This window comes from Melanerpes formicivorus, unplaced genomic scaffold (genome assembly GCF_026170545.1).
Source record: "Melanerpes formicivorus ecotype bairdi unplaced genomic scaffold, bMelFor1.0.p_v2 SCAF_4, whole genome shotgun sequence".
Lineage (NCBI taxonomy): Eukaryota > Metazoa > Chordata > Aves > Piciformes > Picidae > Melanerpes > Melanerpes formicivorus.
The window spans coordinates 22,257,944-22,277,722 of NW_027142356.1; the positions used below are offsets into that span (position 1 = coordinate 22,257,944).

The 19,779-nt window shown below is 39.3% G+C and overlaps 1 protein-coding gene across 1 annotated transcript in view; it reads left to right on the forward strand.

Annotated features, from left to right (window-relative positions):
- Window positions 1-6,302: 6,302 nt before the first annotated feature.
- DCHS2 (dachsous cadherin-related 2) overlaps window positions 6,303-19,779 on the forward strand; it is a gene marked incomplete at its 5' end in the record, with an annotated part of 66,385 nt that continues 52,908 nt past the window's right edge. Inside the window, 2 exons of the mRNA XM_068136752.1 lie at window positions 6,303-6,512; window positions 9,881-10,112. Of these exons, the coding sequence (XP_067992853.1) occupies window positions 6,303-6,512; window positions 9,881-10,112 (442 nt within the window). The remainder of the gene's footprint in view (window positions 6,513-9,880; window positions 10,113-19,779) is intronic.

Genomic DNA, 19,779 nt, shown 5'->3' on the forward strand with positions numbered 1-19,779 from the left:
AACTCAGGCTCTGGCTAGCATCAGAGCAGGAGGTGCAGATTACTATACAGACTGAAATGTTGATTTCTCTCTGGATCTGAACTTGGTTTGCTGGAATGTGTCTGTGTTTTCATGGAAGTGTCGTGCTGTAATGTACTTAGGCCGTTTTCTCTGGTGATTTTCATCTTTCTTGCTTTCTACAGACCAACTGAAAGCAGTAAATCAAAGATACATCAATATTTTTATTGGCAGATATATTCATTGTCATCAGTTACGCATTCAGCATGCACCTGTTGAGCACAGAGTATGTTCACCCTCTTTCTCTGCTTGTTTAGACTCCAGAAAGATTGACATTAGTCAAATTCATTGACCTTACTAGTACAGTGGAGATATTTTGCTTCAGAGCAAGGATGACTAAGGATTTTGCTATTCCTTGATTTTTAGACTATGTTCTACCTGTATTGGTTGGCAAAGTGAGTACCGATGACAATTCATCTTAAATTCCACATTTTATTTTGATTTGTGGCTTTGAGGACAGGACTCAGTTTGAGGATGAGGAGTGGAGCTTTCTCTGTTGTCAGCACAAGTTGTTCAAGAACAGGCTGTTAAATCTTCAGGCGGTTCCTGTTCTCGAAGTCAAGGCTCATGCCTTTAGGACTTCAGCAAGCAAATTTGAAGCTTTATTCCTGTTTGCGTACCTTAAACGTGCTCTGCCAGCAGTGACCATGGATGTTGAGACAAATAAAAATCCAGAGAAGTAATGTATTTGTAAAAAACTATTCAGGTTTGGTATCAGCATTATTGTTCACACTGTCTCAGGCAGCTATGACTTAAGATCAGTGGTTTTGTACTTTGTAATATTGTACAACCAGGGTTAAGAATGAGAGCATTGAACTGAAGATGTCTGATGGTGTTTCTGGAAGCTTGTACACATGTGAAATTCAGCATTGCAACACAGTTGGCTCTAAGGGTGCATGCTCCAAATCCTGCAAATTGCATAGGTCCTGGCCCTTTGATCCACATCGTTAATAAGATTGCATTTCCTGATACAGTTTGGTGTGTACAAGTAATTTCTTCCATTTTGCGTATCATACTGATTCTACTTTTCAAAATCGATTCTGTCTGTGGGTTGTTTTTTTTTTATATAACAGGAGACAACACCTAGGAAAGAAAGTAATTAAAATGTGTAAATAGTTTCATAGTTTCATAGTTTCATTCAGGGTTGGAAGGGACCACAAGGATCATCTAGTTCCAACCCCCCTGCCATGGGCAGGGACACCCCACACTAGATCAGGCTGGACAGAGCCTCATCCAGCCTGCTCTTAAACACCCCCAGGGACGGGGCCTCGACCACCTCTCTGGACAACCCATTCCAGGGTTTCACCACACTCATGGTGAAGAACCTCCTCCCCACATCCAGCCCGAATCTCCCCACCTCCAGCTTCATTCCATTCCCCCTAGTCCTATCACTACCTGATATCCTGAGAAGTCCTTCCCCAGCCTTCCTGTAGGCCCCCTTCAGATACTGGAAGGCGACAATTAGGTCACCTCGGAGCCTTCTCTTCTGCAGACTGTATAGCCCCAACTCCTTCAGTCTGTCCTCATAGGAGAGGTGCTCCAGCCCTCTGATCATCCTCATGGCCCTTCTCTGGACACGTTCCAGCACCTCCACATCCCTCTTGTAATAGGGGCTCCAGAACTGGACACAGTACTCCAGGTGGGGTCTCACCAGGGCTGAGTAGAGGGGGAGGATCACCTCCCTCGACCTGCTAGCCACACTTCTCCTGATGCAGCCCAGGATCTGATTGGCTTTGCGGGCTGCAAGTGCACACAATAGGAACTTCAGTCTTTTGAAATGGGAGGGTGACATGGTTAAATGTCTGCTTGAGGATGTTAAGGCAGTGGAAATGAAAATTTAAAAAAATAAAGGGTGAGACTTTTAAAATAGCTTAATGTTTAAATGCAATCTGGGCTTTAGGAACTGATAATTCTCTATAATGTTGTTTATTATTCATTTATTGGTAACACTGTGCCATGCTTGTGAAATATGGGGCCATCCTGCCTATTGCTGTGAGTTGTCACCATTCTACTGAAGTAAATGGAATCAGTAGAGGATTTGACCAATGTTTTCTTTTTATAAGCAATAATGTCTTGTGGCAGTCATAGCAATAAGTGGTGTGAGCAATCTGGCAATATAAGCTTAGAGCTTGACATGGTGGTAGGCCGTGCTTAGCATAAGTGTAGAAGTAGTTAGCAGTTTAGCAAAACAGTGCTGTGCCTACAGCACTGTAACTCAAGCAAGGTACTGGTAGCTATAAACAGAGTTATCTTGGAATAACAGGACTCATAGGGTGAGCAACAACTTCACGTGTTATTAGTAGTTTAACCAATAATCTATAATAGTACAATGTGGGGTCACTTGTGGGGAACCAATGAAGCGATGCCAGTGATGCTCTGCCAGTCTATATAAGCTGTAGAGGTTCCCCTAATAAACAAACAATACTAGATCATATGGGTCGTTTGCATTGATTCCATTCTCCATCATTGACAATGTCTCTCCTTTCTCAGAATAGCACTGAAAAATATTTCTATTCCCTCCAGTTTAAGTGTCTTGCCAGCATTTTTTTTTTCCTCCAATCAAACCTACCCATGTGTTACAGGGTTGAGGTGTACCTTTCGGTGAGGTTGATGATCCTTAAAACACAGTGGTTCACTTCATTTTGTTTTGAGATCATCTCCTCTTTCTGTATGCAGATGTTTATTCCAACACTGATTTCCTTCTTTATCTTCTTTTACCCTTTGTCTACTAGTTTCTACCAGGTATGGTCCTCATGTGCTAGTCCGAGCATCATACAGATGGAGCAGCTTTTTAAAGTTGTTCTCCTTAATGTTTTTCTAAGTCTCGCTTTTTCTCTTTCCTGAGAGGATGTCTATGTTCTGACCATTTATTACTTTCTTCTTTCTTGTTGACATTTGTAATAAAAATTTGGCTGCTTTTTTTTTTCTCTGCTCGATTTACAGTCTAGACAGCATACAATGAAGCTAAAGGATGTAGGTTACAGAGAAGTCGTCCAGCCAGTAGCTATCCATACTATGACTTTTGTTGGCTTTTAAAAATGATTCATGGGGAAATACTTTGTCCTGTAGTTACTTTTCCCCAAGTTTATACTTCTTAACATGTGTCTTGCAACTTAGCATATTGAAAACATTCAGTGAAAGAATGAGAGAGGCTCTGTGAGTATAACCTTTCCTTTTACCCTCTTTATTTTCTTCTGGATCTCAATCTAGTATTCAGTCTGTCAGGACAGAAGTGTTACAAATTTGATATTCTTGCCTCCCACATCTCCAAGACACACAAATCCTTTCAGCTCTGTCACCTCAGTGATACTGCTAACATACAACACTCTTGATCAATTCACTGTGAAAATTCCTACTGCTGCCTTCATTTCCTCCTGTTTGGACTGCTGTAATTCACAACTATCAGGCACTTAAGTGCTGTAATAGGACTGGTACTAGCACAGTGTAGTATCATAACCAAACATTTTCTGGGCTGTGATTACTCTGCTTTAATTTCTAAAATATCTGATAACTTAGTCTCTGAACTGTACAGAAAACCTGAATTTGTTAGTATGTTTTCACTGGATTCCTCCTTCTAAATCAGCTTGCATCAACTCACTGATCATAAGGATCTTTTCTAACCTAAATGATTCTATGATAATAGTTAATTGCTACTCTGATCTCAGGTGTAGTGCCATTCAACTTCAGCAGTCTGCTACCGTAAATTTCTAATTCACTTTTAATTCCAGATTCTTCCTTCTTCAGAATAAAGCTTCTATGTTGAATGATTAAAAAAGGACTACTAAGCAGGTGGAAATTGAATGGATGTGAGCAACTTGAACAGGGAGAAAGATTGTGCTTTTATAAATGCAAGAAATGATGCCACTTAGTTCTGCTCCTTGTGATTATTAAAGCAATTAAATTTGATCACAGACCTTCAAATTTATATTGCTTTGAACTGAAGCATTTTTATGTAAATGTGTATTTGTTCTGCCTTTGCTTGTGCTGCTCAAAGTCTGAAGACTGCATAATTTACAAGAACAGGCAAGTCGCTGAACATAATGGGCTGAAGTTCTAACAATACTCTTGAATTTCACACCTGTAATTAATGACACATGCTCAGCTGCAGACAAATGTTAGCATTTACACATGTAACTGCATGCAGGCACCGGGAAACAGAGCCTTTCAGTATTGCACCTGTGTTAGATTTCAGGAAGAAGATACAAATTTAAATACTTAAAAGAACCAATTGAGTTACTGTTCCATAGCATCAGGGTGGCAGAGTCCCAAGAGCACACTGAACTTACGGGATTTTCTTTTTATTTTTCATGACAGAAATGACAAGATACAAGGGTTGTGAAATATGTATGTTGCAGACTTGATTTATATACAGCTGTGAAGCATTTTTAAAGACAGGTCTTTGTTAACTGAATGCAAATGTGAGTTTTGCCTCTAACTTACCCAGAGTGAGTGGCTGTGTATTGCACCCTTGCTGCAGCTGTGGGATACAAACTGCGAGGGTGGGAATATGGGTATGGAGGGCTTTATGAGCATGGGGCTAGGCTGGAGGAGCTTTCTATTTACAATAGAATAGCCTTCAGTGCTGTTAGAAATTGTTTGGCAGGGGAAAAATGCACTGCAGTACGTGTTGCAATTACAGTCACAGTAATACCTCTTCTGAAATACAGCAAATCCCAAACATCCCATGCAGAAATGAAGAAATTCACTTAACCTTTGGTTGTCCTTAAACAACCAACAAACCACAATGAGAAAAAAAAATAATTGAAGTAACACATGTATTTTTTGGGCTGTCATTTAAAAATTCTCACAGAGGTAACTGATGCAGTGTAACCTTTTTGTTTGTACTTGGCTTCTTTTTTCCCACTTCTGTTTTTTAGCCTGCTCAAGCCATGTTTTTGTTCACTTGGTTTTGATTCTGTCCCAGTTCATTATCTTAATGCCAAAACAATTCCTCTCTGGGCAAAGAAGCAAGTGTACTATGAAGGCACTGGCTGGTCTTTAAGGCCGTGATTTTACTAGCAGGACAAGTAAAGTAGAAAATGAACTGAACTGAGGAGGATGAATCCTTTAGGAAGAAGTTCTATACAGAAAGAGTGATTGCGCTATGGAATGGGTTGCCCGGGGAGGTGGTGGAGTCGCCGTCATTGAAGGTGTTCAGAAGGAGACTTGATGGGGTGCTTGGTGCCATGGGTTAGCTGTTTGGGTGGGTTGGATTGGTTGATGGGTTGGACGCGATGATCTTGAAGGTCTCTTCCAACCTGGTTTGGTTTATTCTAATAAAGGTTTATTCTAATAAAGGTTTATTCTTTAACTCTAGTACTGACAAATTAGAGAGCTAAAAATACCGGCATTCTTCATGTATACATATTTTACAAATTATTTTCTTAGATATTGGTAAATTTAAGTAAAGCTTTCACAATAGAACATACCAGAGAAGAGCTTTTGTAATCAGAGATTTTAGGGCAATAAAAGGAACAATGTACGAAACTACTCTGTTTATCAGATATGTATTTAATCAATCTACCCCTGGTCCAAAAAACAAGAGCTGCACACTCGAATATCCAATTGACTTTATATTTGGTGGCTGATAAAACAGCACGGTTATGTCACAGTGCAGCCAGGCAGCTTTTATTCTATGGTCCTGCTTTGGGAGTTGTGTTAGTAGAACTCTAGCGCTTTGGACAGTGGACTGGAGATTAAAACCCTTCCAGTTCTTAACTTGTATGAATCACTGTGCCACCATGCCTTCTTTCTAAATTTAGCTCTGAGGAGTCTTTTAGAAAATAGGTAAGAATGTCTTGCAGCACATTTCTGATCTATGCGTGACATGGGATTTGTAAGACCTACCTCCACTTTTAAAAACAACGTGAAGGGAAAGTAGCTTAAGGTATGGCCTACTGACATGGCTTAATATGTATGACTTTTCCAGTCATGGAAAGTCTACTTGATTGAGGTAACTGCGTGATAAACAAGGAATGTTACAGACAGATCTAATCAATCTTACATGCTTGTTGCAGTAATTACACTGCGAGTAGCAGTTACTGTTTTATAAACTGCAGACAACTTAGGTAGCAGAGTGTGTTTGTATTTATTGTTTTTGCCATTTACTTTTACAATACAAACAGGTAACTTTTGAAAAAGTATCTGATTTTTCGAACAGTAGATTCACTGGCTTTGTTCTTTTGTTGTTGGGTTTTGTTTGGGGTTTTTTTTGTGGTTGGTTAGTTTGTTTTGCTTGTTTTTAATCTGTTGTTTCTTTGCAGGTCAAGGCAACAGATGCAGATGCTGACCAGTTTGGTGAAATTGGGTATTCTCTTTATGATGGATTTCATTATTATGAGAAATCCAAAGCCTTCCATATTGACCCACGTACTGGTCAGATCTGTGTATCTCAAGACATTGACAGAGAGGAGAATCCAACCACTTATGATCTCTTAGTAAAAGCTATAGATGGGGTAAGTTTTGCCTTTCCATACTGCCAAATTTGTGAATGCATTTGTGAACTTGGATGTGCTGTATACTTTTAAATAAGAATGTAATATTGGATTTTGAATAAATTATTATGCCTGTAGAAGGAAGAAAGTGTTACCTCATGAACCATAAATTTTGACCCAATTTGGTAAAATTGCCTGTAAAATCCCTAATTACTCCTAAAGTTGTTAAAAACAATTTCTAGGATGTGTTGGTCTCTGCTGATTTTCTTCCTCCTGTGGGAACAGGTGGAGTCTAGGTTACCCCTGCTCCCTGCTTTTCAAGATTACTACTGCAGTAATAAAACAGTAACTTGTGCCAGGGCTGTGTGGCTACTGTGAGTGCCAGTGATTTTCCTGAATAAATTCTGTATCCTGTCTAGCTAATGATGCCATTGCTGCATCTGTGGCTGGTTACAGCCTCCCTGCAGCAGTATGTCTGAAAGTTTTCCTGCTTTACAAGATGGGGTGCTTGGAAGTGGGTATTCATAAAGCATCAAGCACAATGTAGTTGTATGTGCTTGAAATAGTCCATTTCAGATCTGCTTGGCAAGGATGAGATGTTGATTGTTTAGGAGCACATCCAGATGTCTGGTGTACTCCACCTACTCAGTGCCACATAACAGAAAATTTTGGTAGTGCAACTTCTGGAAAAGACTAGAAGAAAACAGTGCCTTGATTCATTTGGTTGTGAAAGTGTCCAAAGGTGATTTGCAGTGAGAAGCCTGGAATGCATTTCCAAGCAATGCATTTCCTAACTTTCTTTTGCTGTAGTAGTGAACTAGTGAACCACTAGTGAAGTAGTGAACTAGGTTACTAGTTGGCATATCGAAGATGTTTTTAAAATGTAGTTGTGCTAGAATTTCAAATTTTTTTTTAAAGTTTTGTTTTGTTGTTTTTAATTAATGCCTGTGCTTTCTGTTATGGTGCTCTGAAGAAACATAGTGAAGGACTTAATCATTTTACTGAAAGCACTTTGTAGGTCCCATGGATTTCTCTTGTAAAAATGTGCATATCTGATATTTAAATACTAGAACACCTGAATTCAATACAGGCTTTTGTAAATTTTTAGTATTCAGAATTACAGCAGGATGTTTTGTCTCCTGGCATTCCGCTGTTGTTTTTGATGGATTGAAGACATTAGGAATGGATTTCAAAGTAAAGGCTATGATCTGGGGAGAAAAGATAAAGAGGAAGAGTGAAGGGTCAATGTTTACAAAGCAGGAGGAGATGAAAAGGAAAGAAAATAACATTTAATTAGAAACGTGGAGGAAAAGAAAGTATTTTCCAGGTGGTGCTCAGTTTATCTTACAGCAAAAGTATCCATTTCCTCCACCTGTTCGTGCCTACTTCATTACATGGTTTTGGATCTTGTCAGTCATGTCTTTTATGTGTTACATGGAGGAGCATAGTGGGAGAACTGAAATTGCACTCAAGAGCCCATGTAGGGGCAAGTGGAAAATAGATTGTGTTATGCTGGTGTAAATAAACATTCTGTGAGTGCTTGTTCCGGGAGCACTTTCACTGATAAAGTTGAGACAAGACTCATCATCTTTGCTTTAGCCTTTTCAGCTGGCAGCACCATTTGTGGTTCCAAAGTCAACGACTTCACATATATATTTGGTACTCATAATTGAAATGCTTCTATATGAAAAGACATCATGTAGCTAGGTTTATAGAAGGAGGTTTGCACTGATTCCCACATTGTCTGCATCTAACTCCCTCTCTTGAGCTGTGGCAAAGTGTAGAGCTGTTCCTGTAGAGAAGGTGACCCTCCTGTGATTCACATGCCAGCTCTTCCTGGAACATCCCATGTTCAAACTGCATCCTTAGTCATGACACCGGTATTTATGCATGTATGATAGATCAGAAACAGTTTCAGCAGGCATTTGGGGAGTCTTTGAATTTACAGGCAGGTGAAAATTTCTTGTAGTGGTGTTAAAATTGTATGTTTTTTCTCTGTCTGGAAAAAAAAAATCAGATGAAGCTATGTTGTTTGGGGAACCTCCACAAGCCCTTGAGAGAGATTTAGATCACACATACTGTGAAATCTGACAATACTGTCAATTCTGTCTTGTTGCATCAAACAGCAGAATGGAAGCTAAAAATTGAACATTTTAAGAAAGGGAATTTAAAAATTAACTGTGGCTTTCTGTTGCTTGTAACATATTTTGACAAATGTTATTTTTCAGCTAGCAACAGATTTGTTTAAAATCAATCTTCGTGTTTTTCAAGATATGCTATGTCATGCTTGATTCTGAGTAGATTAAGTGTATCCATGTGATTCAAAGTAGAAGCATTTTGTTTCTTCTCACTTGGGATTATAGTTAAAAAATTGTCATAGCCAAAACACGAACTGGGCCATAATCAGCTAACATTGTAAGTTAATAAGTTAATACAGTACTTGACTTGTGTGAGGGGAATGCACTGCTGCCTCAGGAAAAGAAGGATCTCTACCTATTGTAAAATTTGGTCTGTCTCCTGAGAGATCGATTCATTCTAAAGTAAATGGGGGAACCTAATTTCCAGAGACTTTTCAGTGTTTATATAACTCCTTTGGATAAATGCAAATTGGATTGGATTTTTATGTCTGTTTAGCATTATTGAAACTTGGAAAAAGCAGTTTAATACAAGTTCTCATGAACTTTTGCAGTTTGGTTTCATGCTGTTCCAACCATGTTTTAAGATTTTTAATCCTGACCTCACTTCTTCCTTGCCCTCTTTCCTTAATGTTTCTGATTTCTGTCCTAAAGTACATGACAGCTGTGGAGCTGCAGAGCATCTTCTGACAGAGCACATGGGCCTTCCCTTTTAGCTCCTGCACAGGGATTTCCCTTCCCTTTGAAATCAAGGTATTGGAGAAGGGATTCACTCTGAAGTAAGGTTGGCGTATTGGCAGTGAGCCCAGGAGGTCTGCACGTGTCTGCTTCTCCGTATTTGCATGGGGTTTCATGGCTCTCAGTAGTTTTGAGGCTAATGGAAGCCCAGTACTTGTCACAGTGGAGGAAGGAGTGGCATGTATGTAGGTGATTGTAGTAAAAACCGGGTGAGGTTAGACTATCAAGTATTTGACATGCATAATACTTGCTAGTATTAACAAAAATAATGTTTAGGCTCCACTGTCACAAGAAGCTGAACTACTTCTTGTGCTCAGTCAGTCCGCTGGAGTTGCTCTGAGTGCATGGTTGCCTAAATGTGGCATTTTGGGGTATTAAAGTTGATTTTTAACAGACATTTTCATTGCTTTATGTTGTTGAAGTATGTTCCATTTCCTAATGATGGGCTGAAGCCAGGTCTGCACTTCTAAAACTTATCTTGTTTTTCTATTTTTAACTTTTTGCTTTATCCAACAGGGTGGGCTGAGTGCCCAAGCTTTTGTTCGCATTGAGATAGAAGATATTAATGATAATCAACCTGTTTTTGAACAAGAGGTCTATGTGACGAGCATCAGTAGTCACACACAACCAGGAGTAGAGATCATCAATGTTGTTGCCACAGACAGAGATTCAGGAATATATGGCGTTGTCACATATGAACTGGTCCTGGGAGAATTTTCTTCTTTTTTCACAGTGGATACATCCACAGGTACTGTGAGCCTATGGTTCAGAAAAGCTATCATTATACAATATGTGTCTTTACTTTGACTTTGTTTGGGGATTTTTTTGGGTTTGTTATATTTTTTTATTTGGAGTCATGTCGTACAGTTGAAACTTAGATTCTGCTGGAAAGTATTTCTAGAGGAAGATGGAGGGTTTAGGTTTAACATGGAGCCTTTGCACTCACTGAAATAAGTAGGAGAATAGGAAACTGTATGTGCCAGTACAATACAGGGCAAGCAGTATGCCACTTACCCACTGTTTTCAGCTGCAAATCTATTCATCATTGTAGGGAAGTAATGAGGACATTAGTGTTGTATTTGTATAATAATATCCAAATTTCTTACTCTTGAGGAGCAACAGAGATCCTTCAAGATACTTGTCCTTTCATTTAATCTCTCTGTTTCTGTACTAACCTTTTTTCTTCATACTGTGCTAGGATAAATCCCCCCTGGCCATGGCCTTGTTATATCCAGCTGCTTCCCTGTTTGATTCAGTGATTAGCATTGTAAATCTCTTTCCTGCCTTTTACTTCCTAATGTGACTCTGCATGCCTCTTGTTTTTTGAGAGAGCTTCGGTAAAGGAGTGACAATGAGAGCAAGAAAACAATTATAGTAAAAGCAAATCTGGTTGGAATTTTTTGAAGGGCGGAATTTTGAAGGCAGACATTCAGTTACTGTTCCCATGGCCACAAAACAGCCCCTGTTTTCTGATCTTAAAATAATTATTAGCATCAACTGGGAATAACATGAGCAGTGTATCTACAAATGTGGTTGGTTAACCTGCAGCCGCTGTTTTACTTGAGAACCAGCCCTTGCATATGGATGCATCCTGATCAATTATTTTGCTTTATGATGGCCTTGGCACAAGACATTATGTTTTAAGGATTTTTGGGACTGTTGTATGTGTGTATATATTGGCTTTTTGGAATATGAAATATTGCAAGGCTCTAGTCTTTCAAAATGTTGAGTATTTTTGCTTTCTTACATGGTCCCCAAATTACTCTGATGAACAGAAGGAATCAACCTTCCTAGGAAGGAAGTTGGTCTGCTTGTCTTGGCTATTTCAGAATTTACCTAACTGTGGACTTTTAAGTCTGTCAAATCAGAGTCTCTGGGGCATAGCCAATGCCAAAAATACATAGATCAGTCAATAATTAGGGAGCTGGATCTCCACAGTTAAATAATTGGTCATTTGAAAACTGTCCCAATAGACTTGTCGGAGTCCCCATGGTCGATTTATTTTCTATATTATGGCATCTAGATTGCAAATTTGAAAATCTATACATTAGTTTTCTTTCCCTCCCTGATCATTTTTAAGAGAAATGGATAAAATGAAGTAAAAACCATAACCTGAATTCTTCACTGCTATGGCTAACTTAGACTGTTGCTTTATTAAAGCAATTGTATGCGTGTATCAAGAGAGCTTTTAGCTTTGCATCGGAGGCTGTGTTCAAGCTTCTTGAAGGGACTTCATTTTTTGTTTGAAGTACTCTTATAGGGATAATGTATACAGATAAATTTAATGGCAGTGAGAATGAAGAACCTTTTATTGAGCAAATAGATATTCCATTTAAAAGTGTTTTGAATTCTAAACAAATCTTTATTAATGATGCTTGTTTTAGCTTTTGGATACTATGTTTATTGCTTGTGGTAAGCTCTTATAAAACTTGCTGTATTTCCCTTCCCAAGTATTTCTTATTTGATTGATGATAGACTATCCACACAAAAACCCAACAACATTAAAGAACTGTGTGATCAGAAAAATGTATGGATAGGGAACTGTAAACCAGTTTCTCTGCTAGTTCGTGACTCATGCAGTTGTTTGTTTCTATTGTTGGTGTAAACAACATCTTGGGTTCATTATGTTTCCTTTTGTAGCTATCTGATCATCTATGAACAGCATTCATGAATTTATTAGAACAGTACAAGTTGAAAAGCCAATGGGTTTTCCCGTTGATTCCTAATAAACTATCTGAAGGATGCTGTATTTATAGTTAGAGCTAAGAAGGTAATTAAAGATATAAGTCACAGGATACAGTCACAAGTGTGGCAGAAAAACCTGTGCAGTGGACAGCATAGGACATCATTCAACTAAAACGTTCTCTAAGAGATGTGGAGCAGTCTAGCAGCGTAGCCATCTGGGGAAGAGTAAAAGGGACGAACACACCTAAAGACACATGAATTGAAGTGTGTAAGAATTATTAACTTAATTAGCCAAAAGACAGATAAAAGTCCAGTATCCTATCTCTTTAACAGTGCCTGGTAATGGATGCAAAAAGAGGGGTTAAGTGTAGAACTTGTGCAGAACAGTTTCTTTGCTGTCATATTTTTCTTGTTTTGGTAATGTGCAAATTTAGTGCTGTACTGCTTCCATTACTGTACTATGGCACCATATGTAAATACAATTTAATGTCAAACTGACTTAAAATCATTTTTCTAATTGGTTTAGAAGACCAGAATAGATCCATTACAGTTAAGGACTTTGACAAGCTCTGTTTTATTGAAGAAAATGGAAACATTAGTTTTTTAACAGTCACTTCTTAAAAGATTTTCGTTACTTGAAAGTTGTTGTTTTTAAATTACAATACAGGTTGAAACCAAAAGTTGAAATGCAAAAATTTCTTTTTGAGGAACAAAAAACCCAAACTTTCTTTAAATCCATGCATTACACCATGTTAATACGCAGCAGATTGTAATATGCATCAAAGTAAAATGGGGATGCATCCTTTTTTAAAGTAAACAAGGCAATTTTTATGATGATTAATGATGTTTTCATATAGTACTGTAGGGGAAAAATAGTTTATTTTTAAACTACTTTTGGCATTTTCTTACAGCATGGAGTACATTTGCTCAACATATGAAGAAGAGGTTCACATAACATTTTGAATTAGGAGTGTTTTATTTTGGAACATTTTGAGGCCACTTGCTTTTTTTTTGAAGCTGCAGTTTCTTCAATTACTGTTTCTCTGATCTTTCATGTGAAATTGATAGCATATTCATAATGCTGCAAATCAGAGGGACATGTCTAAGGCATTGGTTTAACATGCTGAGTTTTCATTTTGGAAGAATTTTGAGTTAAGTCACAAAGGAAAAAACTAATGGTCTCAGCTGAACAATTTTTGGACATGTACCTTCACTGGAATCTCATCTAATAAGAAATCTAATGTAAAGAATGCAGGAAATGGCATATTCTCCTTGAATCACGCACAATTTGCTGTATGAAGGGTGAGAGTGCAGATTCTGGCCTTTAAAGAAAGCTGTGTGGCAGAACAGTATTAAAAATACATCCATGGTGACAGTTAAGGTGTGTCTTTTGTTTTTATGAATAAAATCCGATAGAACTGACCATCTTCAAAGAGAAAAGTGCCCACAACCTATATGCCAAAAAATCAGCTATACGAAAGTGCAGTGATGTGTACTTGGTATTCACTGTGCACAATGCAATACAAACTGCTTACAAAAATATTCTAACCCACTCCCCTTTCTCGTAGTTAAGTCTGACAGTGTCAGATTGTATAAACAGAAGAACATGCTGAGCAAAGTGCCATGGCATTTTACAGATGTTGTGGGCTGATAACAAGAATGGAGAAAAGGTAAAAAATTACACCCAGACCTCCCATTTTTGAGGAGAGGAATAGTGTAAGATTTGTACAGTGAAGTCCAGACAGTCAACACTTTTCATTGAGAGAGGCTATATGGGTTTAAAGTACACATGTACTTAACATACTTCATGTTCTCAGTTAACCTATAGAAAAGAATAAAGTGGCAGGTCACACAGAAAGCAGACAGCCTTGGCAAAATGCATTCATGCTATTGAACTATTAAAGTGAACGTACTAGGGGAGTCTATGTAGTAGAAAATCAGTTCATGAAGATTAGGATGAGCATCTTGCATGTTTCTTAATGCTTTTACTATAAGAACAGCAAATACATATCATTGTGCTCATATCAGGCTTCATTCTGTACCTGTGCTGGAAACATGTATCTTTTGGTGCGGTGCCTTTAAAGAAATATCATCACTGTTTACCACGGCAGTGAAATTTTACTACCAGACTGTGCCTTGCACTTTCTTTGGATCTGCAGGCACAAACTTCATTGAAAAGGTCTTTGATTAAAAAGATAGTTTGGGGAAACTTCAATAAGATAAATAAGCAAGGTTGACCTGGTGGGGTGATGTGGCAGTGCTTGACCTTTGTAGGTTATGTAGTCAAGGCTCTGCCTTTGCCTTTGAAAATACTGTTCACCAGGCCAGAGTCCTGCTGACTTACTGGTGTATCCTTTGATTTTTGTGGGTTTTTGTTTTGTCTTTTTGTTTGTTTGCTTGTTTGTTTCTCTTTAATTTATGCTTTGTGTGGAAATGTTCTCTTTGTATGTAATAAGACAGCAAACATACTCAGAGTTACTATTACGTCTTTTTAAAGGAAATAAAATAAGGCAGAAATAGGGGGAATGTCCCTGCAACAGCAAATTATATCTCTTTGCTTATATGCTGTTATTGACAATTAGCATTTGAGGTTTTTTGATTAGGACAGAATTATTTGGATGTAATAGTACAGTATAGAGAAAGCTACATCAAAGTAGTATTTTTTTTTTCCCTATATTAAGTTTAGTTTTGATGTCCTAAGGTAAGCCATAAAATGCTTATTGTGCTAACTCGGCATTCCCAAACTCTAGTCCGGTCCTGTAAGGTTCATATAGTGAGATGGCAATGGATTAACATGACAGTTGGTTCATTATCCCCAGGTTTCTTTTAATATGGACTACAGAAAATGAGTGTTTTTGAAGAGTTGAGTGTTAGATTTGACAGTATTCTGAAGAATATGTAGTAAATATACATTTGTTGACAATTTGAGGGGGATTATGTTCAAATTTTAAATTGGAGATAAAGATTGAGCAAAATGTTCCTTTATTTTTAAATGGTCAAGTCAAATGAAAATCAGTCAGTACATTCACAAAGTAAGCAAGGAACTGAAAGCCCCAACAGTTTAACAGCTGCTGTGGTCACCAGAAAGACCCAGTTGGGTTCTTGCTTTGCTTTAAGCTTTTGCTTTCTGGTGGATGTTGTAATCACCTGATTGAAGTTAGTCATTGGACGTTTTTTCCCCCTATTAATATTTTTTCAATCATATTGGACACAGTGGTGCACCTTCCCTGCTCAGGAGAGCTGTGTGTACTGGGGACTGCATAGCTAAAATACTGCTGATTCTTGGTAACTGGGGAGCATGGGGCCATTCTCCTGCCAGCAGCTTGTTCTCTGCCTGGCTTCCAGCTGGAGGAAACGTGTTCAGCTTGCTTTATTTGCCCTTTCTTGAGAGCTTCTTCAATTAAATACTCATTTTGGAACCAGTATAGGGCTTTTGAAAGTTCTGACCAGGCCTGATCAGCTCTGTTTGAGACTTTCTTTGGGCTTTTACTGTTGCATACCTTTTCCTTAGGAATTCATCCTTTGTGAAATCAGTACTCCACCAAACTTTTTAGATACAATAGTATTACATCTGTTGCTCTAAAAAAAATTCCTTTCTTTCAACTCTGGGGGAAAAAAAGCATTACCAATTCTGTTTTATCTGTCCTTTCTCCTGATAGTTATTAAACCAGCTCTTCAAATGTATTTTGCAGAGCGTTTTTGTGTTTACCATCGAAGATGCAACTTCACTAAAAAGGTGCATTTTAAACACAGATAAACTGCTAAACCTGGAAACTAAATGTTAGGCTAAGGTTAGAGAATGGACAATGAGTCAGATAGTTATATAGCAATATCAAGCAGAAGCTATCATTCTTCCCTAGAACAATGCTGGGTTTAAGGTTAGTCTACACCTACTAACTGCATTCATCTCTCAGAGGATCACCCTGACTATGATCATCTGAACATTTTCCTGGCATGTAAAAAGCAGTGCTGTACATGTCTTGGCACTGAGAAGCTGGGGTGCTAGGCTGGGTGAGCCATGCTCTGAGCAGGTCAGTGGGTCAGCATTGACCTATGCAGTATCAAACAGCAGGTTCAGTAGCCAGCTTTGAAGGTGACTTGGGGTGATGACCTATATGTATCCTTTTGCCATCTGCTTGCTGTCTGAGCTGTGTCAGCTCATGATGGCCATGCCTGCTGACCCATCCTAGGATACTTGCTGAAGAAGTACAGCCATAATTTAAAGTTGTTAGGCTGTTCAGTTTTGTGGTCTTAGAGAGCACTGTTGATAGTTGGTGATTTTATTCCTCTTGCCATATTCTATATTTGCTTTTTCATTTCATCAACCATGAGAAAATACTGGAAGCTCTTTAAATGAGTACACATTTCAGAGCTATTCAAAGTTAGCACATTCTGATTTATATCTTTGCCTCTGCAGTGGGAAGTGTGGAAAATGTTTTGTTCCTCTATGAATGACTATAAATATGAGCTGGTTTGGTTTTGTTTTGTTTTGTTTTGCTTTCATAAGGACCCTGTGGAAAAACAGATACATTTTCAAAGTGGTCAGTTTAGAGTAATGTGTGGAAATCCTATTGGGATGGTAGCATTATTTCTGCCATACAAAATGTGCTTTGATTTGGTGATCTGTGCTGTTGTAATGTTTAGAACTGAATACAAGATCATGGAGAAAAAAATATGTTTTAAAAGAACCATTGTATGTGGGCCTATCTCTTGCCTTTAACTCTTGAGAAGCACCATGTAGCAGCTAAATCTACCTGTGGAACAGAGTACATCTTCATAAATGTAAGGTCAGCAAGATCAAGCCCATGAGAATTTATGCTATTGATGGAGAATGGCAGGTACCATGTTTGCATATTCTGTGTGACCATGAGCATCATTGGGAACAAAGTGGAAAACAAGAACTTCAGAAGTTAGTGCCATCACACATTTAGTGAGTGGGAAAGGATGAAGCAGGTCAGTCAGGGTTTCATCCTTCATTCTTACTATATGTTGGTTCTTCAGAGCAGTTCTAACTGCAGTAGCCAGTAAGCACAGATAGTTCTGCAACAAAACATCTGTAATCCACCCTGTGGCTGTGCTGAACTAACCTGCGCCAGTGTAGAACTGTTCCCAAACTCATGCCTGCAGTGGCAGTTGCTGTCATGCAACCAGCATTGCACATTCTGTCTAAAATGCACACGCAAATCATGATAGGCAGTCTTTGAGTCATGGTTTTGAGTTATAAAGATTGGAATATGTAGTCATGACAGTCATGCTGGTCTTGTCAAGAAAATGAAAATGCCAAGGTGTAAGTGAGGCTGGATATTAATACTTCCTCTGCTGTGTATGTGACTGTTCACCTGTGAAGCAAAATGGAATTCAGCTTGCTGTTCTGCAGTGTGGAGAATAACCAGAGGTAATAGAACTAATAAATCATTAGTATATGGAAATTAAATGCTATTAAAGCCAGCAGAAAAGGTTGTTCATATATATGAACAAGCTGCAAGAAAGGCGATGTGTTTTCATGCAGGGATTTCTTAAAGCAGGACCACACTTGTCTGTGTGGTCCTCTGCTGGGAGCTTTGGTCTCCGTAAAACATTCCTCACAAAGGAGCCATCTCACTATTCCTTTTCCATGGTAAAGTGTTTCTAGAAATTGCTTTTCATAATAGAAGCATATATTCTGTACAACAGCAATCTAATTGTCTTTTGAGTTCTCTGAAGACACAAACTGCAGGCTGCAAATGACCGTGGTAGTAACAATAAGCTACTGTCTTTTCTTAATTACAGAACAGGCAGGAAAGGAAAACTGTGACTAGACTTCAGTGTATTATTTAGCAAGGCATACATCTGCTGCGTTTGGCACTTCAAATGTGTGACTTACACAGCTTGTTCCAACAACACACTTCTTACAGTTAGCCCCATGTTTCTGCCTTTGCCATGTAGTACTGGGGGCTCTCCTGCACCATACTTCAGGAGATCCAGTTCACCTAGCCAGCCTGCTCTGAGGAATGATGGCAGCTGCTTTTGATGGCTGTTTGCTGTAATCACAATTCAGTGTATGTAACTAAGTGCATAGAAAGGGGAATCCAAGATGCTGCTTGCTTCTTTCCTGTCACGTGGTGCAGTTGTAGAGCCTAGTGTGTCATGTCCACCAACATGGTAGAGCTGTCTCAAGTGTCTGCACAGATTATGTCTTAGCTACAAAGCTAATGCCCAATCCTACAAATGCTGAATGAAACAGAATGTGTATAATTCGAGGTCAAACTGGGACACAAAAATTTCACATACACCTTGAAGTATCCAAAATAACAAAATATTTTTGGCCTAGTCAATAGAAAAATACACAATTGGTCAAGTTAGAAAAATGTTGTCCATTTGATTGCTTTCCTTTTATTTGACAGCAGCAGTGTTTTAAAATCCATGTTTATGCATTTCCTCACAAGAGGAGGACAGGGCCAGCCCAGCTGAAGTGCTTCTATGCGAATGCGCGCAGCTTGGGCAATAAACAGGATGAGTTAAGGGCCACTGTGCTGCTGGGATGCCACGACATAGTGGCTGTTACTGAAACTTGGTGGGATGAATCCCATGACTGGGATGTAGGCATAAATGGGTATAAACTCTTTAGGAAGGATAGGCAGGGAAGGAGAGGAGGAGGTGTTGCCCTCTATGTCAATAGCCAGTTGGAATCAGTGGAGCTCCAACTGGGGAGGGATGATAAGCTAGTTGAGAGTGTATGGGTCAAAATTAAAGGCAGGACAGGGGAAGAAGATATTACTGTGGGGGTCTCCTACAGGCCACCTGACCAGCAGATCCAAGCAGATGAGGCCCTCCATAGGCAAATAGAAGCAGCTTCCAGGTCACAAGCCCTGGTCCTCATGGGTGATTTCAACCACCCGGACATCTGCTGGAGGGACAACACAGCAAGGCACCAGCAATCCAGGATGTTCCTGGACTGCATAGAAGACAACTTCCTCTTCCAAATGGTGGAGGAACCAACAAGAAATGGTGCTATGCTGGACCTTGTTCTCACCAACAGAGAAGGGCTGGTAAGCAATGTGAGGCTCATAGACGGCCTTGGCTGCAGTGACCATGAAGCAGTTGAATTTAACATCCTCAGGGCAATCAGGAGGAAGTATTCCAAGCTCATGACCCTAGACTTTAGGCATGCAGATTTTGATCGCTTCAGGGATCTGCTAGCCAAAGTGTCATGGGACAAAGCCCTGGAGGGAAGAGGGACCCAGGACAGCTGGTCAGTATTCAAGGACCACCTCCTCTGTGTCCAGGAGCTCTGTGTACCAACAAAGAGAAAAGCAGGTAAGAATGCTAGGAGGCCTGCCTGGATGGGCAAGGAGCTACTGGACACACTATTACTTAAAAGGAAACTCTACAGGAAGTGGAGGGAAGGACAGGTAGAACAGGGGGAATACAAGGAAGCTGCCCGAGCAGCAAGAGTCCTGGTCAGGAAAGCCAAAGCAGAGTTTGAGTTGAATCTAGCCAGGGAGATTAAAGGGAATACTAAGAACTTTTACAGGTATATTAATGGGAAGAAGAAGACTAGGGAAGGTGTGGGCCCCCTCAGAAAAGAAAATGGTGACATGGTCACCTGTGATGAGGAAAAGGCTGAGGTACTTAATAACTTCTTTACCTCAGTCTTCACTGCAAGGGCCTCTAGCCACACTCCTGATGTTATGGAAGTCAAAGCCAGGGACAGGGAGGAAGAACTGCCCATTGTAAGTGCAGATCAGGTT